The sequence below is a fragment of the Sturnira hondurensis genome, unplaced genomic scaffold, assembly GCF_014824575.4.
Source record: "Sturnira hondurensis isolate 20B ecotype Veracruz unplaced genomic scaffold, ASM1482457v3 Scaffold0020579, whole genome shotgun sequence".
Classification (NCBI taxonomy): Eukaryota; Metazoa; Chordata; class Mammalia; order Chiroptera; family Phyllostomidae; genus Sturnira; species Sturnira hondurensis.
In genome coordinates this window covers 7,317,026-7,344,205 of record NW_028093210.1, presented here as the reverse complement: position 1 = coordinate 7,344,205, position 27,180 = coordinate 7,317,026, and the positions used below count along the sequence as shown (strand labels likewise).

The window sequence follows — 27,180 nt, the reverse complement described above, 5'->3', positions numbered from 1 at the left end:
GTCCAGACACAGCTCTGGTGGGACTGTCTGCTTGAGCATTTGTTTAGTTTTGCGCAGAAACATGCACGTGGCTTGCAGTTTAGAAAGCCCTGACTCTGGCTGGATGACTGGGTCAGAGCTTGGTTGATCATGGTGGGTGTGTGTTTCTCCCTCCTCTCTCTCCAGCATGGCTGTGCCTTCTTGGTAGATGAGGTCCAGACAGGAGGGGGCTGCACTGGCAAGTTCTGGGCCCATGAGCACTGGGGCTTGGATGACCCTGCAGATGTGATGACCTTCAGCAAAAAGATGATGACCGGGGGCTTCTTCCACAAGGAGGAGTTCAGGCCAAATGCTGTGAGTGCCTAATCCACCCTTTTCTCCTTTCTGGGACACGGAAGGAAGATGGGTGAAATACTATTGATTTCTAAAACTCGAGCCTTTCTCACAACCAGAAACTGAGTGGACACTTAATGTGTCACAGAAGTTTTCTAAGCACCAGTTCTTATTGATTTAATTAACCAGTGATTTCAATCACCCCCATTCTCTGCAGGGCTGACTTCATATCTGTCTGTTGTCAGTCTTCTAATTTTTCTGTGTGTTAAAAACTGCTGCTATAAACTGAGAATTTACTCTGTGCCTTGCCCAGTTCTAAGTACTCTTCATGTACTTTTATCTCTACAACAATCTAACTAAGTAGGTGTCATTTTTATATCCCATTTTACTAATGAGGAATCAGATGCAGATTGGTTAAGTTAAATTGTCCAAGATCACATGGCCCATTAAATGATAAAGCTAGGATTCAAACCCAAAGCCCTAGTCATAGCTAATACACTGTACTACCATGGTTAATGTGGATTCTCATAAACACACACACACAGTTATCGGAGACTTAGGATCCTTCCTCCCACCATTTCTGCATGTAGTTTCCACACTCAAGGATGCTTCATGGTCCAAAGTGGCTACTAAAGCTCCAACCATCACATCCCATTCTAGGCAGTAGGAAGAAAAAAGGCGTAAAGCACAAAGTGAGCCTCCCCTTACCTTTAGTGGCTTTCCATGAAATCCCACTACTCTTCTAACACTCTAACTCAGATCTGGTCACATCACCACTCCTAACTGCAAAAGAAGCTGGGAAATATGTTTTAGTTGGCTGCACTGACACCCTGAATAATTTATGGAAAAATAAATTGGGTTGTCTTTGAAGGCCAAACTGCCATNACCTGCACTGTTTTTTTTTTTTTCTGGAAAAATCACAACCTCTCAAAACCTCAGCTTTCTCCTCTATAAAATTATGACTACAGTTAAGGGCCAACTAACTCTTGATTTCCCCAGCACTGAGGGATTTCCCAGCACATGAGGAATTGGCCTCTGTGTGACCAAATATCATACCTCCCACAGGGTTGTTGTTATAGAGAGAATTCAATGAGATAATATGCGTAGTCCTCCTTGGCCCTTAGTAGATGCTCACTGAGTTTGTTTCTTTCTTAAATGTGGGGCAAGATGTGTCTGGAGGGCGTGGGCCCATGAAGGGTGTGCCCAAGAGTAAACCTTTCCAACACCCCATGCTTTTTCTAGCCATACCGGATCTTTAACACCTGGCTGGGTGACCCGTCCAAGAACCTGCTGCTGGCTGAGGTCATCAATGTCATCAAGCGGGAGGGCCTGCTGAATAACGCAGCCCATGCCGGGAAGGCCCTGCTCACAGGGCTGCTGGACCTGCAGGTACCCACCCAACTCTGCCACACCCCAGCTCTCCCAGGACCCCATCCATAGCTCCCACAGTCCCCAGACCAGGATCTGAGCCCTCCAGCATGGCAGCACACCTGCTCCTTCAGCAGGTGCTGAGGCAGCAACTCCAAGGACCACCATTTGCCCCTAGGCAGGGTGCCAGATTTAGCCAATTACAACATAAAATGCCAGTTTAATTTGAAAAACAGCAACTTTTTTTAGCATAAAAGTATACCCCATGCAACATTTGAGACATACTTATTCTAAGAAGTGATGTTATTTATCCGAAATCCAAGTTTAACTGGGCACCCTGTATTTTATATGACAACCCTAACTCAGAACAAGTTGAACTTAAGAAAATATTATTATTCTCATTTTCTACATGAGAAAAGGAGGCTTGGGAAGGTGAGAAGCAGCAAGGGGGCAGATTTTAAACCCAGATATGCCTGATTACAAAGACTATGGAGTGGTTAAGTGGGGCTGTTAAGACTACAGAGACTCGGTGTGTAAAATTCCTTTTTTAAAAATTACATTTAATTTATTAAGCTACTGCAGTTGTCCCAAATTTTCCCCCTTGGCCTCCCTCCACCCAGTACCCCACTCCCTCAGGCAGTCAAGTCACCCATTGTTCATGTTCATGATTCATGTGTTTAAGTTCTTTGGTTACTCCATTTCCAATACTGTACTTGGCATCCTCATGGCTATGGCTGTCTATTTGTAATTCTTTTCTTTTTTTTTTAAAGACTTTATTTATTTATATTTAGAGAGGAAGGGAAGGAGAGAAGGAGAGAAATATCAATGTATGGTTGTCTCTCATGAGTCCCCTGCTGGGAACTGGCCTGCAACCCAGGCATGTGCCCTGACTGGGAATCAAACCACGATCGTGTGGTTCGCAGGCCGGCACTCAATCCACTGAGCTACACCAGCCAGGGCTTCTGTTTGTAATTCTTAATCCCCTTACCTCTTCACCCAATTTCCCCATACCAGCCCCCATCTGGCAACCATCAAAATGCAATCCATATCCATTGTCTCCATTCCTGTTTGCTTAGTTGGTGTTTTAGATTCAAGTATTGATAGATAAGTAATTTCTGTCATTTTATTATTCATAGTTTTGATACTTTTTTTTCAAAGATTTTTATTTGTTTATTTATTTTTAGAGAGAGAGGAAAGGAGGGAGAAAGAGAGGGAGAGAAATACTAATCTGTGGTTGCCTCTCATGTGTTCCCCAGCTGGGGACCTGGCCTGCAACGCAGGCATGTGCCATGACCCAGAATCAGACCAGGGACCCTTTGGATTGCAGGCCAGCACTCAATCCTCTGAGCCACACCAGCTGGAGTGATTTTTCTAAAATTAAGTCCCTTTAACATTTCATGTAATAATGGTTTGGTGATGACAAACTTCTTTAGTTTTTTCTTGTCTGGGAAGCTCTTTATCTGCCCTTTGATTCTAGAGGATAGCTTTGCTGGGTAGAGAAATCTTGGCTGTAGGTCCCTGCTTTTCACAACTTTGAATATTACTTGCCAGTCTCTTCTAGCCTGCAGAGCTTCTTTTAAGAAATTAGCTGATAGTCTTATTGGAACTTCCCTGCAGGTAACTACTTTTCTCTTGCTGCTTTCAAGACCCTCTCTTTATCTTTAACCTTTGGGCTTTTAATTATGATGTGTCTTGGAGTGGGCCTCTTTGCATCCACCTTGCTTGAGACGCTGTGCTTCCTGGACTTGCAAGTGTATTTCCTTCACCATATTAGGGAAGTTTTCTTTTTCTTTCTTTTTGATTTTTTAAAAATATATTTTATTGATTATGCCATTATAGTTGTCCCATTTCCCCCCTTCATTCCCCTCCACCCTGCATACCCGCTCCCCCCATTCCCCGCCTTTAGTTCATGTCCATGTATCACAAGTTCTTTAGCTTCTACATTCCCCATACTATTCTTGGTCTCCCCCCTGTCCATTTTCTACCTACCATCTATGCTACTTATTCTCCGTACCTTCTCCCCCCTTCTCCTCCTCCCATTTCCCTGTTGCTAATCCTCCTTGTGATCTCCATTTCTATGATTCTGCTCCTGATCTAGCTGTCCACTTAATTTGCTTTTGTTTTAGGTGTGGTTGTTAATATCTGTGAATTTGCTGTCCTTTCATTGTTCATATTTTTTTATCTTCTTTTTCTTAGATAAGTCCCTTTAACATTTCATATAATAAGGGCTTGGTGATGCTGAACTCCTTGAACTTGACTTTATGTGAGAAGCACTTTTTCTGCTCTTCCATTCTAAATGGTAGCTTTGCTGGATAGAGCAATCTTGGATGTAAGTCCTTGCCTTTCATGACTTGGAATACTTCTTTCCAGCCCCTTCTTGCCTGGAAGGTCTCTTTTGAGAAATCAGCTGACAGTCTGATGGGAACTCCTTTGTAGGTGACTGTCTGCTTATCTCTTGCTGCTTCTAGAATTCTCTCCTTCATTTTAATCTTGGGTAATGTAATTATGATGTGCTTTGGTGTGTTCCTCCTTGGGTCCAACTTCTTTGGCACTCTCTGAGCTCCCTGGACTTCTTGGAAGTCTATTTCCTTGCCAGATTGGGGAAGTTCTCCTTTGTTATTTGTTCCAATAAGTTTTCCACTTGTTGCTGTTCCTCTTCCCCTTCTGGTACCCCTATAATTCAGATGTTGGAACATTTAAAGATGTCCTGGAGGTTCCTAAGCCTCTCCTCATTTTTTTTTGAATCCTTGTTCCTTCATTCTTTCCTGTTTGGTTATTTCTTTCTTCCTTCAGGTCCACTCCATTGATTTTAGTCCCAGATTTGTTTCCGTCACTATTGGTTCCCTATGTATTTTGCTTCATTTCACTTAGCGTAGCCTTCATTTTTTCATCTAATTTGCGATTAAAATCAACAGTTCAGTGAGCACCCTGATCACCAGTGTTTTGAACTGTGCATCTGATAGGTTGGCTCTCTCTTGGTCACTTAGAAGTAATCGCTCTGGGGCTTTGAGCTATTCNCCTGGACTTCTTGGAAGTCTATTTCCTTGCCAGATTGGGGAAGTTCTCCTTTGTTATTTGTTCCAATAAGTTTTCCACTTGTTGCTGTTCCTCTTCCCCTTCTGGTACCCCTATAATTCAGATGTTGGAACATTTAAAGATGTCCTGGAGGTTCCTAAGCCTCTCCTCATTTTTTTTTTGAATCCTTGTTCCTTCATTCTTTCCTATTTGGTTATTTCTTTCTTCCTTCAGGTCCACTCCATTGATTTTAGTCCCAGATTTGTTTCCGTCACTACTGGTTCCCTATGCATTTTGCTTCATTTCACTTAGCGTAGCCTTCATTTTTTCATCTAATTTGCGATTGAAATCAACAGTTCAGTGAGCACCCTGATCACCAGTGTTTTGAACTGTGCATCTGATAGGTTGGCTCTCTCTTGGTCGCTTAGAAGTAATCGCTCTGGGGCTTTGAGCTATTCTTCTGCTTGAGCCATAATGTTTTGGTCAGGTCATGCCTGTTACCTATGAGGGGTGAAAGCTTAGGTGTTCACCTGGGCAGGTCTACCCAGTTGCTGGGTTGTGACTCGGGGCAGGGTCAGAGAGGAAGCAATGGTGTTTGTTGGGCTCTCTCTCGCATTTCTGTCCCCTCTGCCATTTCCCACAAGCAAATTGGGCCATTCCAGTGTTGGTTCCTGGGTTGGTGGGCTTGTGTTCATTCTAGGACCCTGTGGGTCTCCCCAGCAAACTCTCCTGTGATGCTGGGAGCCTCTCTCAGCACCTCAACCCCTGAAAGTGTTTCCAATCAGTGCTTTTAGACTTTATTTCCCATCGCTGGGGCTCTGGATTGTGTGGTCTGTCTCACTGACCGTTTTTAGACCTGCCTGGTTTTTCTGCGCACAAATGTGTGCCTGCAGTCAGCCAGCCACCATGTTAGCCTTACTGGGTTTTTGTCCTGCGCCCGCCCAGGTCACCAATTACCACCTCTTCCTGCTGGGACCCCTCTCTGCTGGCCGCCAACTCTGTCTCTGTTACCAGTCTGGATGAATGGTTCGTTGTTGTTGGACTTCAGTACAGTTCAATTTTCTGTCTGTTTTGTTGTGTTTTTGTTTATAAATCTTTGTTGTTCTTAAATTTGGTTGTGTGAGGAGGTACAGTATTTCGACCTATGCCTCCATCTCGGCTGGAAGTCCCAGGGCAGTTTTCTTTCATTATTTTTTCAAGTAGTTTTCCAACTCCTTGCTTTTTCTCTTCTTCTGGCATCCCTATGATGAGAATGTTGGACCTCTTGAAATTTGTCCCAGAGGCTGCTTATACTTTTATCATTTTTTGGATTCTTTTTTCTTCTTGTTGTTATGATTTGTTGTGTTTTGCTTCCTTATGTCCCAAATCATTGATTTGATTCTTGGCTTCATTCATTCTACTATTGTTTTCCTATAACTTGTTCTTTATTTCAATTAGTGAATCCTTCATTTCTGACTGGATCATTTTTATTCCATTGAGGTCCTCACTATGTTCCTTGAGCATCCTTATAACCAGTGTTTTGTACTCTGCATCTGATATATTGCTAACTCCATTTCATTTAGCTCTATTACTGGAGTTTTGATCTGTTCTTTCATTTGGGCCACATTTCTTTATCTCCTCATTTTAGCAGCCTCCTTATGTTTGTTTCTATGTATTAGATAGAGATGCTTTGACTCCATGTCTTGGTAGTATGGCCTAATGTAGTAGGTGTCCTGTAGCTTCCAGCTGCACTGTCTCCCCTATCATAAAATCTGGGCTCTCAAGGTGTGCCTGTTGTGCGAGCTGAGTATACCCTCTTGTTGTAGTTGAGCCTTGATCGCTATTAGCAGGTCAATGAGAAGAATTTACCAAGGCCAGTCACCTGGAAGGATTGGCTGTGACTGCTGAGCACCAACCCCAGCCCTCCATGGAGTATCAGCTATGATGGGACAGTGTGGTGGTGCTCTGATGTGGTCTGTAGCTATCCACTGGGTGTGCTAGCCCTCATGTTTCCTGGGTGGTGCAGGCCAAGGTCAGCCCCCACCTGTGTTTTGCCAGAGCCACCCTCCTGAGCTATTAGGCAATCTGAGATGGTTGCTACTTGTGCTGGGCTTGGAGATTCCCAGGTGAAGCCATGCTGTGAACTAGGCTCACTTCTACTAGTGCTGGGCTTGGGGCTCACTGAGGCCAGCTATTGCTTATTTGTTGTGATTTAGGAAGTTGTAAAGCATGAGCCAAGGACAGCATTCATATGGAAAAGCAGAATGGTGGGCCATAAGTTGGATGGGGTAGAGTCTCTGGGGATCTATAAAGTAGTTCAAACAATGGTAGCCAGGTTGATAGAGTCTCGGGTATGGTACCATCCCGCCAGCTCTGTGGGAAGAGTGTTTATAAAAGGGATAGTGGCCTCTGCTCACCTTGATGCCAGGCATTTCAGTTTCTCCCAGTATTCCACTGGTGCCTTTCAAGCTGCTACCCCAGTGCCTAAGCTCAGAGGGAGTGAGTCTGAGAAGGTGAGTCTGTGTGTGGGTGATTTAAGAGAAACTGCTTGAAGGTCCAGCAGTTTATTCCACCAACTAAATCCCCACTGGATTTTGTAGCCATAAGTTGTGGGAACTTAATCTTCCTGGAACTAGAACGCTGGGCTGGGGGGCCTAGTATGAGGGTGCGACTCCTTGATCCTGAGTTAACCCTTCCAAATATTTATCCACCACACACGGGTGAGAGAGACCAACCTGTTCTGTATGTGCCCATCCTACCAGTCCATGTGGGTGTGGTTTCTTTAATTTGATAGTTGTCAGACTTCCATTCAACTTGATTTCTGACAGTTCTAAGTGATGGTTGTTCTATATTTCAGTTGCAATTTTGATGTGGTGGTACAAACAGGTGAGCCATGTCTACCTATGCCACCATCTTTACCAGAAGTCCTCCTTTTCTTTTCTTGGAGTGGATTTGCATTTGAATTGAGGTTGGGCAGGAGCAGCCACTTGAAAAAACCTCTTCAGTGGGTCAGGCCCTTCCTTCCTGATGGGGTACTCTTTCACTGTCCTCCAGTGGGGCAGGAGAAATGACTGGTGTCCTTTATTTCCCTGGTTGATGTCTGATCTCTGCTTACATGTGTTGATGCAGCCAGGGTCCCGCTTGGTGGGGAGCTGGTTGGTATGGGCTATCATAAACATGGCTGCTCCCTGTCCAGATCTGAAGACAGTGTTTCGCAAAGAATGTCCACTGATGGTTCTCGGCACCAATTCAGCTGCCAACAAGAACCCTCAATTTGGAGTGAGGTGAAGAAGGAAACTTTAATCAATGCAAAATAGCTCAAGTATGACACAGTATGGCTATGAGGCAGCCCAGGGTCCAGGCGCCTCTCCAGCCACACAGCTCTGCTCGGCTTGCTCTGTTCAACCTAGAATTATAGGCAGAAAGGGAAAGTGCACTCTCACAGCCAGAGGGAAGCTGGTTTATATAGACAGAAGTTCCCACCCTGAATGCTGATTGATCTGTACTAATGCAAATGAGGACTCCAAATCATCAGTTTGAATGGTCTGAAGGCCCTGTCCTGACTGGTCAGAATCAAGCCTCTCTGGTTAGTCAAAGATATGCAGCCCTGATTAGATAGGGAAAGCTTCAATCCCAGTGGTTGAAATAGGATTCCAGGAATTTCTTTATAAAGGCTGGCTTAGGTGGCACACACAGTGTGCACACAGGCAATCTGGCACACAGGCAGGTAGTTCTGGGCAGCCATTCATATGGAAAAGCAGATTACTGAGCCATAAGTTGGATTTTTCCTTGCACAGGCTTTTCCCTGAGGTGCAGTTTGCATGAGAGACCCCAGCATAAAAGTGGCTGCTAGGGTCTGGGTTTTTTGTTTCTTTGTTTGCTTGTTTTTAATTTCAGTCAAGTTAGCCTCCAGAACCCTTCTTAGTAGATGTCTTCTTTCTCAGGGTGCACAGTGGGTTCCATATGTAGGACGGTGCCACAAAAAAAAAAGGCTTCCATGGAAACATCCTAGAGCCAAGACTGACATCTTACTTTTAGGAGCCCTGAACTGGCTCGTTTAAGGAATGGGAGCAGTACCTGTCCTTATCGGCCTCACAAAGCTGTAGGCAAAAAGAGGGTAAGATTACAGGAATGCCCTAAAACACTGAAATAGACAAGTAGGTGAGACAAAAGGATGCATGTAGACATAAAGGCCTAGAGGCAGTAATTAAAGGCATTCAGGAAGAAGTACATGGGGATTTCTACTCCTCCATTAAATAATCAAAGAGTTATTGTGTATGTGTGTGTGTGTGTGTCACAAGGGCCACAAAGGGGTGTCCAGATGGATAAGACCTTGTTTCTGGCCTCCACACTCTGATGGGAGATAGGAATGTGTTCATATCACTGGTTCCCAGCCAATTAGCAAGTGCAAGGATGAGTGAGTGAGTGATGGATTGACTTCTGTGCCTCACTTCCTGTACTGTGGAGACCAAAATGGGTCCTTCACTAGTGCTGTGGGGGATCAAGAACATGCATATAAGTGCTGAGCAGAGTTCCTAACACATCTGTGGGGCCTTTATTATCACCTGAATTCCTACCAAGGGGCTGTAACAAAATGACACTTGTCCCCCATCTCTGCCCCCAGTACCTGAAATATTGTGGGTTGTCCAACCCCCATTTGCTCTCTTTCACATGGATGATGGAGAGTGGGGAATAACCAAGATCCTTTAATCTGAGATACTGTATTCGCTTCCTGGAGCTGTTGTAACAAACTACTACAAACCAGGTGGCTTAAAATAAGAATTTGTTTTCACCATTCTGGAAGCCAGAAGTCTGAAATCAGGGTATCAGCAGCATTGATTCTTTCTGAGGCTCTGAGAGAACATCCATTCCAGGCCAGTCCACTAGATTCTCGTGGTTGCTGGTGGTCCCTGGTATTCCTTGTCTCATAGTGCTTCCCTGTCATCTCTGCTTCTGTTCTCACATGGTGTTCTCCCCTCTCTGTATGTGTCTGTGACCAAATTTCTCTTTTCTTATAAGAATGCCAATTGTTGGATTTAGGGCTTGCCCTAATCCAGTATAAGCTCATCTTAACCTAAATACATCAGCAAAGACCCTACTTGCAAACAAGGTCACACTCACAAGTTCTAAGTCAACATACATTTGGGGAGGGGCCACTATTCATCCCATTATAACTCCCAACCTCAAAACCTTGAATATGAGCTTTTTTCCTAGAAGAATCAATCACACTTTTCTATAATTGCTAATAAATAAAGATGGCTGACATCTGTTGAGGGCCTACCAAGTGCCAGGCCCTGGGCTTAGGACCTGGTCTCACTAAATTCTTATCACAGCACATTGGGATCAATAGCATTTTTATCCTTCAGTTTACAGAAGAGGAAACTGAGACACAGGCCACTTAAATGACTTGCCCAAGGTTGCATGGTAAGAAGGGGCCAAGGTTTTGAACCCAGGACTGAATGTCTCTAGAGCCAGAGCTCCAAACCCCAGAGTGATACTGCCAGCCCATGCAGAGGTCCAATGGAAGGACCCTGGGGGTCCTTTAAGGAACCACACCCACTGAACCAGCTGCTACAAGGTAACAGACTTTGGTGCCACCCTTGTTTTCCCCATTGCAGACCCGGTACCCCCAGTTCATCAGCAGAGTAAGAGGACGAGGCACCTTCTGCTCTTTTGACACTCCAGATGAATCCATACGGAATAAACTCATTTTAATAGCCAGAAACAAAGGTAAGATGACCAAAAGTGGAAGCTGGGCTTAATCGGTGCCCCACGTTACCCTGGCAGGGGAGGGCAAATGGTACACAGGACTAAAGACACTCTGAATGTTCTTTCTCAAGAGAAGAAATGTTACTACGGAGATTTTCCTATGCATGAATTCATTCACCAAATAGTCACCAAGATAACTAGCACCAACACTGGAGGCATAATGATGAACCCGACCACAAGGGTCCCTTCCTTCAAGGAGCTTACACTCTAGTAGGAAGTGGGGACATTAAAGAGAATATTTCATAAACAACCAACTACATTTATAAATCCTAGGAAAGAGGAAAAAGGCCTGAGGGAGTGAATAGCCTGGGGAAAAGTCCAGGAAATCAGGGAAGGCTTCCTTGAGGAAGTGGCATTTTACCTTATGCCTTGATGGATGGACAGGGTTTGACTCAGTGAAGGTCAGGAAGAGCATTCTGGGTGTAGGAAAAACATACAATTAGCTGAAGCAGGATGGAGCTGGAGAAACTAAAAGAATAGGGTATGAGCCCTGGCCGGTGTAGCTTAGTGGATTGAGTGCAGGCCTGTGAACCAGAGGATTGTGGTTCAATTCCCAGTCAGGGCACATGCCTGGGTTGCAGGCCAGTTCCCAGCAGGGGACTCACGAGAGGCAACCATACATTGATATTTCTCTCCTCTCCTTCCCTTCCCCTGGGAAGATGGATAAATAAAATCTTAAAAAAAAAAAGAATGGGATATGAGGACCAATGAGCTAGGGAATAAAGTTGGGGGGGTGCTATTAGGCCCACATTGTATCTGCCTGTGGATCAGAATAAAGATTCTGGACTTTTCCTAAGAGCTATGAGAGGCCATGGGAGAATTTTAAGTGGGGGAATATAGTGGTGAGGTAAAAGCACCTACAATGTGTTGAGCAAGGTCTTTCACTAGTACCAGTTTATGGAACTTGTGTACTAGCCCTGAAGGGCAAGGATATTTGCCTCCTCCTTAAAAGAAAAAACTGAGTTTCAGAGATGCTGAGCAACCAAGACAAGGACACACAGCAAGTCAATGGTAAAGTTACCCTTTAAAATAAGGGATCTGTCCCTCGAGTGACAGCTGTGCCCCACATGCATGCCTCTGACCTGCCTTATCTTTTCTAATTTACTTGTTTGCTCATTTTCTTTCTCCCCAACACCATGAGTTTCTGGAAGGCAAGGACTTTGTCTCAGGATTTCTCTACCACCAAACTAAGTTAAGAGGCAGCATAGCAGGCATTCAAAATTGGAAAAAGAGGGGAGGGAAAAGAATGCTGGATGAGCCCTGGCTGGTGTAGCTCAAGTGGATTGAGCACGGGCCTGCGAACCACACAATCGAGGTTTGATTCCCAGTCAGGGCACATGCCTGGGTTGCAGGCCAGTTCCTGGTTCCCGGCAGGGGACACATGAGAGGCAACCATACATTGATATTTCTCTCTCTCTCTCTCCTTCCCTTCCCCTCTAAGAGAAATAAATAAAATCTTTTAAAAAAATGCTGGATGAGATGGATGAAGGAAAGAGAGAGGTAATGCAGGTGGCTGGATGGATGGAAGGACAGCCAGAAGCCTGGATGAAAAAAATGACATGGATGGATGGGTGGAGCCCAGTGTATAACTATCCTCCTGGCCCTTACAGGCCTGCTACTCTGACCCCAAGCTGCTAACCCACCTCCTGCCATTTCTTTCAGGTGTGGTGTTGGGGGGCTGTGGCGACAAATCCATTCGTTTCCGTCCCACTCTGGTCTTCAGGGATCACCATGCACACCTGTTCCTCAATATTTTCAGTGACATCTTAGCTGACTTCAAGTAAAGAAGCCATTTCCACTACACTCTGGAAAGGACCTGATCTCAACAGTTGTCAAATTGATTAGTTTGCCTAATTTGTGTTTTCACTTAAAGTATCAGAAGTGAATGCAAAAAACTGGAGGGTGGTGTGTGGGGCAAGGTAATTTTGGTGGCTTGTGGGGAGGGGAGAGGATGAGGGCCTGGTTTTGGTTTTCCTCCGTGCAGAGCCAATAGTGACCATTGGTCTATGCTCAGATTGTGCTTGAGCTCCAGTCTTAGGATGGGCCATGAGCACCCCAGCCATTTATGTGCCCACTCTGAACACCTACAATTTCTTGCAAGCCAGCCACAGGAATGACACCTGCTCCTTGGAAGGGCACCTGGGACTCCTGGGTTCCAGTCCCTCTCAAGTGCCATATTCTGCCATCAAGGATGTTGGCTTGCTTGCCTTATGCAAACATATTCACCCCTCACCCAACCCGTGGAACTCCGAACATGTCCCAAGCACAGTCCAGTGAAGGACAGGACATATCATATGAAGGCAGGATTGTAGGGACATTAGGATTGAGCTGGGGGTGTGGGAAGGGATCTTCTCAAGACTTCAGCCACTCATCCCAGTGCATGTGGGATTCCTCTAAACTGTAACTTCTGTCCTTGATGGAGCTTTGGAGACTGCCCAGGTGGCATCATGAATGTTTCTTACTTGATGTCCACCATCCCCCCAAGCTCTTTCCCCCTGTTAAATGTCAATTGAGGCCCCCAGAAACAAAACTGTAGCCTGAGAAGGGGGCACACAGGGGAACATGTGAGCTGAAGGATCAGAAGCACAAGAAGCTCATGCTCCCTGGAGCATGAGCCCAGGGTCTGGGACAGGTGACTTCTTCCTGTCTCTGAGTCACCTGGAGTCTGCTTTTTGGACTCCTCACCCAGGAGGCTCTTTCTCTAGGTTTTGTTCACCCTTCTTTGCTCCACTTCTGAGCAACCGTAGGAATAGCTTTCCTGTTCTATCAAAGGCACTCAGTTGCTAGATTTCTTCTTGAGGGAAGCATGATGAATTAAAGGCACCAGAGGTCCATGAAGGAAAAAAATTAGGCTGTTGGTTCAAGGTGGTTTCCTTGTCCTTGCCACTCCAATCCGAGGTTTTTCTAACTGGAATGAGTGGAGATTATCAGGCACATGGTACTTGAAGGCTTAACTGTACCTTGGCTGAGGCTAAGAGAACTCTCCTGAAGGATAGACTTTCTTGGAACTGATTTAAGTTCCTACCATCAGGCTCCTAAAAGGAGCAGCTGGTAGTCCCACAGCACTGAGGACTGTTTGGCAGGGAGATGAAGAAAGTCTGGCTTGTTGCGTTCTCTCTCCAAAAGGAAGCCACTTCATCTCCCAATGCTTTGCTTGCCCATTTGGGAAGACGGACACATCAAGGTTCTCCATTCAGCACTTTGCTCTTTTAATAATCATCCAAAGATCTCGAAGCAGTTTCTTTCAGCTTACACTCTTCAGCGAACTTGGTCTTCCACCTGTTTTTGTTGAGGAGGAAAGGCACTAACATGCCTAACAGGTGCAGACAGATCCATGAGTTCCTGTTCACTTTGCATTCTTGCAGTCAGTGCTAAGTCACTGCTTTAAAGGAGTTCTGCTGTGTTTAAGGCCATTGACACTGCTGACTAAGTGGAGATCTATGCCTCCCCCTTTCTGTGAGGTTTCACTTTTTTGTATATTTATTAAATCATTCACTCATGAAACTGGCATTGAACACCTGCTCTGTCCCAGGCCTAGTGCTAAGCACTGGGATTACAAATGTGAAATAAAACATGGTCCCTGCTCTCAAGGAAGTCACATCTCATTGTGGACAACAGATTCTTATACCCATAATTAAAGCTGAGTGACAAGTGCTGTGACGGGTATGTACAGGAGCATCAGGAAATCGGAGGGAGTGCCCCAATCCACCTAAGGATCAGAGGAGGTTTCAAGAAGTCACATTTGAACGGGATTTTGCTGAATGAGCAAGAGTTCACCAAACAGACAAGGCAAGGGAGAGTGTTGCAGAAAGGGAACAGCATGTGCAAAGGCCTACCAGTTCATGGTCTCACACCTTTCACTGGGGAACCTAATTCAAGGCCTTGTTCAACAAACAAACAAAAGACAAACCAAACCATAATTCTTTTATTGGCATGAGTATGTTATCTTCTCAGAACTTTAGCACTGGATGCGAACATACAATGAGGGTTTTGAAATCCAAAAGGTTTTTATACTAAGGCACAACCAGAAACTTGGCTCTTTGGTGGAGAGTGGCTCCAATGTTTTGTTCTTTCGCCAGAGGGCACTAAAAAAAATGAAACCACTTTATCTAGAAACTCATTTCCAGACTTATGCACTCCTTAGCAAAGGAAGTTATTCTTGTAAAACTTTTTAAGCCATTTACCAAGTTCTTACTGGCTTGGAGCATAAAGAGTTCCTGAGACATCTGCTTTTGGGGGGATCTGGATGGAAAAATGTCAAGGAAAAGAATTCCCAGCTCAGCTAAAGATCATAGGGACTTGGAAGAGGCTGGTGAAAACTCGGGGTGCCTGGGGGCAGTGGACAGGGTACCTTGTAGGACAGAGCCCAGGGAGAAGTGCTTCTGTGGTGAGGGACTGGAAATAGATCCATCACACATTAGTGCCATAGAGTTTAGTAAATGTCTCTAGCAAATCTCGTCACTTTTACAGAAAATAACGTCCAGTAATAGTGCATCTTAGCATATCCTCCCTTTTATTAGAAATGGATGTTTTTTTATAATTTTTACTGACACTCAGTAACCATGCAAAATTGTGCACATTAATATAGCTATACTTATCCATATAGTGTGTATATATATATATATATATATTAGCTCATGGTAGAAAAACCACAGCTAGGGAGCATCGCCAACTTACGCATACAAAGTGATCTTGTTTACAGTATTCTGTTGACAGTGCCAATAAATGATAAAGAAATTAACATGTCACAATGTAACTGATGACCATATGCACAATTCCATAAATACTTCCTGTGTTAATCAGTATTGTTAAATTTAAAAAATATATTTATAATGGAAACATCAGAGTGAATGTGGCCTTCTTGATTGAAAATTGTTTTAATTATTTGGAAAGTACTTATTAAGCACCTATTAAATATACCTCTTAGGGATGTCTTCAGGGAACAGTCTACCTGCATTGGGTGTGAGCCAATACTTTCTCCAGGGCTCACAAGAACATACCATGTGATAGGGATGGACAAGGTATGGTCCTTACTCACGGTTCTGCTCCCAGCTGTCTCAGTGGCCTTCCACCACCCTTATATTTCTCACCTGTAAAATCTATGGCTTGGACCACATGCTTTCCAAGGTATCTCCCAGCTCTGAAATCTGACATATCTACAAAACAATTGACTTGAAAGGTAGTATCTACCATTAAACGTATTTTTAAATCACTCATAATAATTGCCATTTCCTGAGCATCTACAATGTGCAACCACATTCTACCACTGCTTTATAATTTTCACAAGAAACCTACGAGCTATGTACTTGTATGCCTGTTTTCAATGAGAGGAAGCTGAAGCTCAAAATCACAGTTTGGAAGTCAGGATACACATGGATGTATGAAAGATAGAACATGTATAATCAGTGTGTGTGCCTACATGTGTGCCAATCCCATGGTTAAGGATAGAGACTACCAATGACCTTTCTCACAGTGGCCTGGTCACTGGCCTTGGTATGTGGATATGAACTGGTGAGTTTTCGGTATGACATCCTAAACATACAGGCCTAAGGCAGGTGCGTGGAAGGTGCCAGAACCTCAAGGATGAATACTATTTTTAAAAACAATCATTGTTTTCTATTTTCTGTACTTCCCCACTAGGGAAGCAGGACAAGGCAGAAGAGTGACCCAACTCAAGTTGCTGGCTGGATGACCTTGAGCAAGTCACTTCACCTCTTGCAGCTTCATCTGCAAAATGAGGTTGATAACAGTAATGCTCACTAACATGTATGGAGTACTCCCTTGGATCAGGAACTATTTTAAGTGCTTTTCATGTAGTAAGCCAGTCCCCTCAACCACCCTTAGTGGGTGCTTTTATTATCAATGCTTGACAGGTGAAGAAACCAAGGCCCAAACAGACACTGTATAACTGGCCCACGTCACAGCCAGGGCTGGCATGCAAGCAGACAGGAATCTTGCTTCAAAGCCACATGCTTCCCCCTACATACAACTGCCTCTCTCTGGCTCTCCAACTTGAACAGTTGCTGGGAGGTTTACGTGTGATAATCGCTTGGCATACAGTAGGTGCTAAATGAAGATACTTCCTTTGCCACTTCATCTGTGAATAGTGTTGCACATATGGTTCTAAACAACATATTTCTGTCAGAGTTAAGTTCCCACTTATAAATATTAAATCTAATTCCCAAAAAGGTAAACTCAACTGGACATCCTGGAATATATTTCAACTGCTAATAAGGAAAATGGATGTTTGTCACCACCTGGTACAAGCATGGCCAGATGGTATTGGCCCTGCTTGACTAATTCTAATCAGCCAAGGTTTTATAGTTGAATGATGCAGAATTTTTTTTAAAAGCCATAAAAGTTGGACTTTGCCTGTGAATCAAAGGGGACTTTGCTTTCCATCTGGGGACTCGCAAGCCCTGAAAACATAAAGCAGCAAAAGGAAAGCTCCAACCCTGATTATTCAGGCAACTCACCCCAGCCTAGCCCTGCAAGCAACTAAGTTCACCAGATGCAGGGAGTGCATTAAATATGGTCATTTAATGCTGGGCTGCAATGGGATTCCTGGCTCTGTGACAATGTCCCATTTTTGGTAACCAGTGTAGGAAGGACCACAGATCTCAGCTGTGCCCAGTGTGAACATCCCCAGCAACAGCTGACCTCCACCTCCTCTGGAGCCTGCCCTGCCCCCCTCTAAGTCAGCTCCAGCTACTATAACAGAATACCTGGGACTGGACAGCCTAAACAGCAAACAATTAACTGCTCACGGTTCTGGAGAATGGAAGTCCATAATCAGGTTCTTGTGGAAAGTCTCTCTCTGTTTATGTGCTCACGTGGCCATCCTTGTTATACTCAGTCTTTTCTCCTTCCTACAAGGACATTAATCCTGTCTTGAGGGTCCCACCCCCAAGACCTCCAGCTACCCTAATCAACTCCAAGGCCCTACCTCCAAACACCATTACTTTAGGAGTTATGATTTCAACATGATTTTAGGGAGGACCATTCAGTCCATGGCAACCATTCAGCATACCATATGAGAATTGACTGCTACAGACCACTACCATTCCCTGCGTCTAAATGATATATAGCCCAGGAGCGGCGTGGAGAGGCACAAAACCCATACTGTTCTCAGCAGACAGGAAGGAAAACCAGTCTATAAGGGACACAGTTACATCCCACTTACACTTTCAGTGACTGAATGTTTCCTGTCAACTCAGTTCCCCAGTCCAGAGTAGAAATACATAGTTCACAAACTACCTAGAAAGCTGATGTGAGGAAGAAAGGATGGAAGAAAACACTGTTTATCACATTTTTCTTCATGTTAAGACACATGTCAAACTCTTGAAAATTTTAAATACTGGGTTACAGAGCTGAACCAGGAGCCTGCCCTTCATCTCATTCACCACCTTCAACCCTGAAAACTCTCCCCAGAGGTAACTGCTGTTCACGATTTGGAATGTATGCATTTTTAAAACACAAGATCGCACAAAACAATATTGTCCTGCGACTTGTTTGTTCCACATAACATTACCCCATGGTTACCTTTCCACATCAGCAGATTACATCAGTCTAATTCTCATTAAGGGCCATGTAACATCCCATAATATGGATCTACCAACGTTTTATTTTTCAATTACACATTGCCAATTTAACTGTTACCTACTAATGGAGACTTAGCTTACTTCGTTTTGTTGGTACTATTGGTTTTGTATTGCTGTTAGAAACATTCAGTGAATATTCTCATATGGATGCTTGGGTATCTCTATGAGATGACTATGTTGGAATTGTCAAAGAGGCTAATCACCAATGTAGCCTCTTTGCTAATGAGGCTAGATTTTGTCAAATCGGCTAATTCCAACACCTGAATCCACAGGATACTTCCATTTTGAGAAGCTGCTGCTTGGTTTTGGGGAAGGGTAAACCCCACAAAATGATTTTCGAAACTTGGGCTGCCTTCGAATTAGCACAAAAACACACATGCCCAGTTTCTACCAGAACCTATAAGGGTTCAACACACGGTAGTTTTGCTCTCTTTGTTGATTTGGGATTTTTTGCACAACTCCCAGGTGCTGTCGTACACACGTGATAAAAGCCCTAACCCGATACCGATTCTCACGTGGAGAGGTCTGGTTTTAACTCAGGAACAAAGGAATGGATAATGCATTTGCTCTGTGTGCCCTCTGCTGGTACTACAGAGCAGACCGGGCATCAGAACAAAAGTTCTTTCATGTCAAAGCCGGTGAGAATCTGGGCTCTCCCCTCCCAGTGTGGTGAGACTTCCACCCAGTGACTGTCAACCCAGGCTACACATGAGAACCACCTTGGGGGCATGATCACAGGCCTGGGTAACAACATTTTTAAAAAGCTCTCCAGGTGATTCCACATATGGAGCCAGGAATTGAGAACCTATTCTTTAGGAAAAATAGTCCAAGCAGCACACAGTCCAGAGACATCTGATGTGAGAGCCCCAAGCCCTCTGGGTAGTGAGCACTGTCTTGCAGGGGTGCCACATTTGCTTGGATGACTTCCATGCCCGTCGTGTAGTTACCATCTGGCAGGACCAAATGACCCACTTCCAGGTTTCATCCCAGTCCAGTCTGCTGCTGGGTCTACCACTCCATCACCTCTGAACTAACACTTAATGTTTGCCCTTGCATGCTGAGTTTGCAAAGCACTCAGCATTTATTATTTATTCTCACACACATCCCATGAGACAGGCAGGATTTCCATTTTACAAATGAAAAACCAAGGTTCAGAGAGATTCAGCTACCTGGCCCAGGACAGAAGTTAAGAATGAACAAAACCCAAGTCTTCCGACTCCAAATCCTATGTTCCCCCTGCCCCACCCTTCTTCCTATTTCACAGCACTTTCTGTTTCTATGAACAGGGCATAGCTTCTTCCAACAACTGGCTCCGAATAGAACCTGTTGGCCATTACCTACATGAATGTCATATACAAGTGCGGTAAGAATTGGCACTAAGGCCTCTTTCCTAAACTAGGTTACCAGAATCAACCTCATGAATTTCCTCATTCCAAAAGGCAAGTTTCCCAGGAATCCTGGCAAAGTCCCCAGCTCACAGGTCGCCTTTCTTTAGCCTCACCCACACCTTCAGCCTTCTGTCAGAGATCCAGGTGGCCTAAGGTTACCCAGAAGCCCAGTGTCCAGCTATTCACTCAAGCGTGTCCAGCACCACAAACACCTGTGTGAAATGCTCTGTCCACGATGCGTCCATAGCGCAGGGTGAGGTAGAAGGTCTGCTTCCCACTGTACTGCTGGATCCGTATGAAAAGTTCCTGAGGCTGGTCCTGGGTTTCCGTCACAGGGATCACGTCGGCCACTGGGCAGTATGTGTCCTGCCGCCAGCCCCAGAAGGTCAGGTGGGCCACCCGCAGCATGGTGCCTGACTCATTCACATATAGGATACCTACTAGCCTCCGGGAGAAATAGCTCATCCAGCACAGCATGGCCAGGGCGAACCCAGCTATCCCACCCACAAGGCACAGGGAGTTGAAAGCCATAAGGCCCTGGGAGTACCAGTAAAAGCCAAGCGGCAGGGCCACCACCGTCAGGGCCGTTTTGTGCCACCTTCAGCCGAGACAAGTACCTAAAGATTCTGATGGCATCAAACCGGTAGATCATCTGGAATTTCTCTGTCTCTGTGCCTGAGGGTTTCTCTTTCAACGAGGGTGACCTACTCCCCACCCACCGCCTAAAATCCTGCCCATTGCAGCACTGCAGCCTGTAGAGAGGCCTTCCCCACACAGCTGGCACTGGCAACCGCATCACAACTCGGAGGAGAGCAGCCTGGAAGGGAGACAAGAGACCATTTCTCTCAAAGAACTCGACCAAGCTCATCACACAATGAACACCTGCAAAGCATCTTACCTGCAGGCTCCTGCCCATCTTGTGAGGTCACCATCAGGACAAAGATGGAGGGAAAGGGAAACCCAGGTGCTTTACCTCACATGACCTTCACAAAAGCTGTGTGAAATAGTAAAAATCTAAGCCCACAAAAGGTAAGAAATTTACCCAGGAACACACAGCCAGAGAGTGGGACAGTGTCTGACTCTCCAGTCCTCCTTCCTCCAGGCTCTTCAAGCAGGCACAGGAAGGAGGCACAGCCCTTCCCCTTCATTTAAACAAAAATACGTCGTAGGCAGAGCCAGCTGCGGGCTGGGCACTGGATCCATCAGGCCAGGTGACTATTTCCCCAAACAGGAAATGTCCCAGTGGGGGACAAATCCGTTAGTTATGTAGCACAGTAACTTTCGGAATCTCTGCTTGCTTAGAGCGTCATCTGGGTGCTGAAGGGAAATGGTGATTTCTTAGCCCTGTTAGTGGGAGCGGGAAGACTGGAGGAGGAGAGGGGTGAAGGAGCCAAACGGAAGCACAAGGATTTTAGTGGAAGCACAGTCCCACACCTTGACTACTGCAGTGACGGTTGCTGTGGGCTTTGGAACAGGTCTGGGTTCCAATCCCGACTCCTAGTCACTCTAGCTCCGGATTCTTGGGCAAGTTATTCCCCCTCTCTAGGCCTCGCTTTTTTCATCTTTCAAACGGGGATTCAGAATATACTGAACGAGATGATGGTCTTAAAGCCCTCAGGAGCACTCGATGGACCTGATGCACAGTGAATGCTCGGTGAGCTTCAGCGTCGCTGTAGTTGACGCACGTGACCCGGGCGCACAGGAAGCCCGGGAATAACAAATCGTAACCCACTCTGGAGGTACCTCCCGCGCCTTCCCCGAATCACAACCTCAGGCTTTGGCCTGCCGGCCCTGACCCGGACCACGACCCAGACACCGACCCGAAAAGCGCATCTCCTCCCTTAGTCCCCACCACCCACCTGCTTACCATGGCCCTGCACCTTCCACCGAATTCCGTCAGCCTGCGGGACCTCTAAGACCGCCTTCTCCGCCTTCCGGACTGCGTGAGGCGCGTTGCGTTCTGGGATTTGTGGTCCACAGAGGTTGCTGACGCTGTGGGCGCTGTGGGCGCTGTGGGAGTGGATTCTCCTCCTCCCGACGTGCCCTGCAGCACCCGGGCTGAACCCGGAAGTTCCAGACGGAGTTCCAGGTGCTGACGGGTCTCGTCAGGTGCGGTGTGGGGTCTGGCGACATGGCTCCGTCGCCCCCAGCGCTGTGTCTCTTCGACGTGGAGGGGACCCTGACTGTCCCGCGGCAGGTAGGCGGCGCCCGGCAGGCGGGGGGCAGCGGGTGCAGAATCTCTTGCTGGCCCCAGACCAGGGTAACGACCCCTCAGGGTGGGCACCGAGGGGCGGCTGAGGACCGCCTTCCGCCTGTGACAGGGCTGAACTCGGCTCTGCGTGCCCTAGAGCAGGAGCCCGAACACCTCAGGGTGCTTGGAGATGGGAGCGGGCGAAAACGTTTGAAAGGCAGAAACTTGCCTTGGGTTGGGAATTGCCGTTCTGGACACTCGCCGCGAGCCCTGGGTTTGAACCACTGCTCAGCCCCCCTCGCAGCTGTGTGCCCTCCTCAGTTCTGTCCGCTGTGGGGTGTACCTTGTGCCCGGCTGTGGAAAACAGGTCTCCGGGTCGAACAGACCTAGAAGAGTCCCTGCTTTGTGACTTTGAGCCAGTCCCTTAACCTGTGAGCTTCAGCGTCTAGTTTTTGCCTGTTCCATATGGGGCTTGTGAGGGTCCAAGGAAATCGAACAAGGTCATGAAAGTATCTTGCCTTACAGGAGGCTGTTCAGTCATGTTTAACCGATATTAACCACCACCATCGCCCCTTCCTCAGCCGCTGCCGCTGCCGAGGGTCTGGGGTGATGGAGGAGACCCAGGCTGTTCAAGAGGAGGCTTGTGGAGAGCCTCCTTGGACGCCTGGACACTTGCTTCCCACTTCCAGATTTGGCTGCTACAGGCAAGAGAGGTTTCAGTTAAGATCGGCATTTGTGATGAGCTCACTCTGGCCGCCTCCTGTACAAACTGATCACGGAACGCCAGCAATCAAACGCGAGGCCCAGTCCCCTTACTGTCTTCAAGTGCTTTCTCTACCCACCTTAATTTTGCCCACGTGGTGTGCTTCAGCAGTCCACATCAAATGTGTGTGAGCTTGGACGTGTCATTTTACCTGTCTGAGCCACATGTTGGATGTATGTAGTGAAGGTACTCAACTGCAAGTTCTCCAAAGGCCCCTTTTGACTCTGAGATTCAGTGATCACCACATGCTCCTGGGTCGTTCAAAGCCCATGGTGGTGTAGGGCCAAGGTCGGCAAGTCATTGTTTGTGAAGAGTCACAGTAGTTACTCTTGTCTTCGCCGACCATATGGTTTGTCGTAACTACTCAACTTTCATGCAAAAGCAGCATAGACCATATGTAGACACAGCGTGGCAGTGTTCCAGTTAAACTATATTACAAAAACAGGCGGCTGCTCAATTTGTCCCATTGATCATAATGGTGTAGGGCTTACATTCCAAGCCTTTTTACACACATCATTGGACCCTCTCAACCTTTCATCCCAGGTAGTATAGTTGTTACTATCCTTAAACATAAGGAGACTGAGACTCAAGGTCCTCTCAATTTCACTCAGCAGCTCTGGTTGGTACCAATCTCCTGGCCTCAGGGCATTGTGTTTGCTAAGTTTACCATTTTCTGCCATTCTTCTAAGGTGGAAACCTTTCTGGTTGCTGGATAATGCCATTCAGGAAATAGCATCTGATTCACAGGAGGAATTATACTATATAAGCATAAAGTATGAAATAGCAGTGAAACCAGGCAACCCATAATGTATATAGTCCCTTAAAACATTGGAAGCATGATATTCTTTGCACTGAACATAAATCATTTTAACACTCAAAAAACTGCAATTTAAAAGAGAATGGTATCTATGTGGTGGGTGCTCTTGGTAAAAAGTGAAAATATTTTAGCAACAATCTACTCATTATCCAGCCTCTCCCTTCCTCACAAACGTATTCTCAAACGTTGATAAGCACAATACAGTGTGGCAGTCGAATGGGTTAGCTTTTCGTGAAGCTGCTGAAACAGGATACGACCTAAACAGGTAAATTCTAAGTAGCATGGAGTCCAGGGTTTTGCACATCTCACTGTTTTCCTAGTATTTTATTGTACTGAATACTTTCCTAAGATATGCCACTTCATCTAAAAACAGTTCAGACTTAGAATAAAAGCCTGCAAAAGGAAGGGGGCAGTGCTTAAATCTAGGTGAATTGTTTTCCAACCTTCTGTCATGAAAAATTTAAAACATACTGAACCACTGAAAAATAGTACACAGAATAGTCATATCCCCTGCACTTAAATTCAACAACACTTACATTAACTTTATCTTTGCTTTTTTTTTTTTTAATCTTTGCTATACCATTTCCTAAGCTACCGTCTCACACTACTTCACTCCTAAACATTGAGCCTGGAGCTCTAAAGAAGCTGAAAGTGCTTTTTACTAAGCTCCTACCCATTTGCCTAATGTTTTCAACTGGAGCACAAAGGGAAGGAAGGGAAAAGGAGGGTCAGTCACCCTCACTGCTGCATCCACCTTGTGAGTGACCCTCGACCGGTAATGGCTGAAGACCTTTTTGAAAATGCCTCCCACTGAATCGAGTAACTCGTATATTTTCTTTATTCTAGAATAGGAGTGTCAAACTCATTTTCCTTGTGGGGCCACATCAGCCTTTCAGTTGCATTCAAATGGCCAAATATAATCTTAGGATTGTATAAATGTAACTACTCCTTATCTAGGGACAAGGAACTCTGCACCGCCTCTGGGTAGAAACTAGTGGTTCCTGCTCATGTATGTTGTAGCTGCTCGTGAACAAATCACAGGGACTACAAGAATTCTGTGGGAAAAAGGGGATGGCATGGCCACTCTCTAAGTCAGAAAGAGAGGGCCTGAGCCCCCACCTGGACAGGCTTTTATTTTCCTGGGTACATTACAAGGAGGGTAGTCCTCATTTACTATGCACAGGTTCTCTAGGTGGTTACCTTTTACAGACAACAAAGGAGAGGATGTTGCTAATCACATCAAAGAAGAAGGATATTTGCAAATGTAAAGGGAAAAGTGGTTGGGTTGTTAACACTCCATTCTTGGGAGGTTTAGCTCAGATTTTAGGAAGTTGCAGTAAGCCCTTTCTGCCTCAATTTGGAGAGAGGGAGTTTTAGCAAAAGCAAGCCTCATAGCAGCCTAGGTACAATGCAGGCCTGATTCCCCACGGGAAAAACCTATCCTCGGACATGATGGTGTGTGTTGACACACACCCCACTGGTTTTCCACAAAAGGTCTGAGGTACTTTTCCACAGCATGCGAAATGATTTCTCACAAGACACAAGGTGCTGGGCTGGACAAAACAAGGTGGAGGGCCTTGTGTTTGCCACCTATGTCCTAGAATATTCAAGGTCACTTGGATGAGGTTCTGCTCCAAGACTTAATCAACTACTATCTGAGCTACATTGCAAAAAGTAAACTCCCATTGAAGAGGTAGGTTTGCCTTTAGCAAAGAGGCTTCAACGGAATATGGAGTAATGTCTTTTGGTGGGTGGTACTTATTTAAGTCCAAAGCCCAGTACTTAATAGAGAATCACTGGAAACCTTCTGCAAACTCAGTGGTAGAAGAATGATTTTATAAAGGACAGCATGTCCACTTGATGGAAATTGAAAACAATATGCCTTCAAAGGCTACCAGTTAGGGGAATTGCCTGTGAATCAGCAGTGTGAAAAGAGCAACATAAAGCCCAGACCTGGATATCTCAAACTGGGGACCAGCAGACCAAATCACACACAAAGCCCAGTTTGGTTGTCCCACAGCACTAAATCATGCCTGAATTAATTGCTGTAATTTAAAATGTTTTCTTTGTTTACTTTTTAAGAGAGCGGGCAAGGGAGGGAGAAAGCAGGAAAGTCAGTCACATCAATGCACCAGAGACATTTGGATCAGCTGCTTGTCACACATCCTCAATGGGGAACCTGGCTGGCAAACTACTCTTGTACAATGACTGGGAATTGATCCAGCCACATTTTTCTTTGCAGACCAGTGCTCAGTCCACACCTCCCATGGCTTAACCACTATCATTTAAAAGTCTGATTTTCCATTTTGAAATACCTGGAATTCTAGCTTCCATTACATCTGAAGAGCTGACACATGAATGCCCTATTCCACATAGCAGCACCATCCCACCTCCAGTCTTTCACAGGTACCTTCACTCATTTTTCTGATTTTTGTAGGCATTTGATTTGGGAACCAACCTCTTGGATTCTGTCATCTCAGTTCTCATTCTTAAATAACAACATAATGTACATACATGCCCACAATCAAAGACTGGCAGAAGTCCAGGCCAGGTAGCTCATTTGTCATCCCACGTACCAAAAGGTTCAGGGTCTGATACCTGATTGGGGTGCAACCAATCGATACTTCTCCCTCTTCCTCTCTAAAATCAATAAACATATCTACTCATGTGAGGATTTAAAAAAAAATTGGCAAGAAATGGACACATGTTAACAGTGGCTGTTTCTTTGTGGTGAGGGTACAGGTGGTTTCTTTGAAATGCTTTTTATTTTCTTGTCAGTGTTCTGCCCTTTATATGGAACACCTATGATTAGGGGGAAAACATTTTTTAAATGGCAAACTTCAGGATAACTGCACTTTTGAAACTACCAGAATTGATGGAACAAGTGCCCCTGCTCAACACCTCCAATCAGTGGGCAAAGGGCTTTCCTTCTCGAACTGGTCCCATGGGATGAGACAGGCTGGACCCAGCTTGCAGCTGGGTGAGGACACATAGGGGCTCATTATCCTACTCTGTCTACTTTTGTATGTATTAGAAATTCTCCAGAGTAAAAAGTAAAACTGTATCTTATCTCCCAGGTCAGCTTAGTCTTCACCTTAGACTAAGCATTAAGGAAGGATTTGAAAGATGAGGCAGAATGCTGTCCTCAGACAGGTACCATCTAATGAGGGAGACCGAGGTGCGGAGCTGTAATTCCAAATTAGCACGACATGCCTGGTGAATTCGGGAGGCAGAGCCAAGACCCACCTGGATCAGCATTTGCCCTCATTTCTCAGCAGTAGGGCTAGTGTGCCCCATGTAGGTTGGGCGGGTGCAGTGGGACTTCAGGGAGGAGTTGACTGCTTGGGAAGTAGCCTTAATTCTGATTTTTAAAGCAGAAGGCTGTCTAAGGTGCATCAGCTTCTTTTCGTACCATGGGGATGAGAGTAATACTGTGTCCTTGAATTGGGGAAAATAATTGAGCTCTTTTTCTGACTGTTTAGGACCTGCAGCCTTAGGGTCGCCCTGGCAATGATCACCAGTCCCCTCGTCCCCTGGTGTACAGATAGAAGAAGTAGGCTGGGGCAGGGTTGGTCTGTACCAACTCCAGGACCACCCAGATGGTGGGGATATTGAGAAAGTGTCATAGGCTCACATGTTACATCTCTGCAAGTTAAGCGCAGCAGGGGAAAGGATCTGGTGATTGCAGTTTTACTGTTTTTACTTTACTTGATGAGTATTCACTGTTTCCCAGTATACAAATTGCTTTTACATAGATGGGAACCTTTGGTTTTCTCAAGATCCTGCAGAGATAACCAGAGCAAGTGCTGATAGCCCCTTTGTGAGGCTCAGAGAGGGGCCCAGAGTCACATGGCCTAGTGAGAAGTGACATTGGCCTTGAGCAGGTCCTCAACTCCACACTTGGCCTGTGTTCTCCTAGTATTTACAAGTGGCTGATGGCTGGACATCAGGGCTGTGTGGCTGAAAGAGCAGAAAGA

The 27,180-nt window shown here is 45.6% G+C and overlaps 1 protein-coding gene and 1 pseudogene across 1 annotated transcript; one reads left to right on the top strand and one right to left on the bottom strand.

The window, feature by feature from the left end:
• Nucleotides 1-114: 114 nt before the first annotated feature.
• LOC118975759 (4-aminobutyrate aminotransferase, mitochondrial-like) lies at nt 115-12,343 on the top strand. The gene is made up of 4 exons (XM_037029857.1): nt 115-333; nt 1,555-1,701; nt 10,293-10,404; nt 12,106-12,343. The coding sequence occupies exons 1-4, from the start codon at nt 130-132 to the stop codon at nt 12,225-12,227; spliced, it is 585 nt and encodes a 194-aa protein (XP_036885752.1). The 5' UTR covers nt 115-129; the 3' UTR covers nt 12,228-12,343.
• Nucleotides 12,344-19,101: 6,758 nt separating this feature from the next.
• Nucleotides 19,102-21,278, bottom strand: LOC118975793 (transmembrane protein 186-like; annotated as a pseudogene).
• Between the last annotated feature and the right edge of the window lie 5,902 nt (nt 21,279-27,180).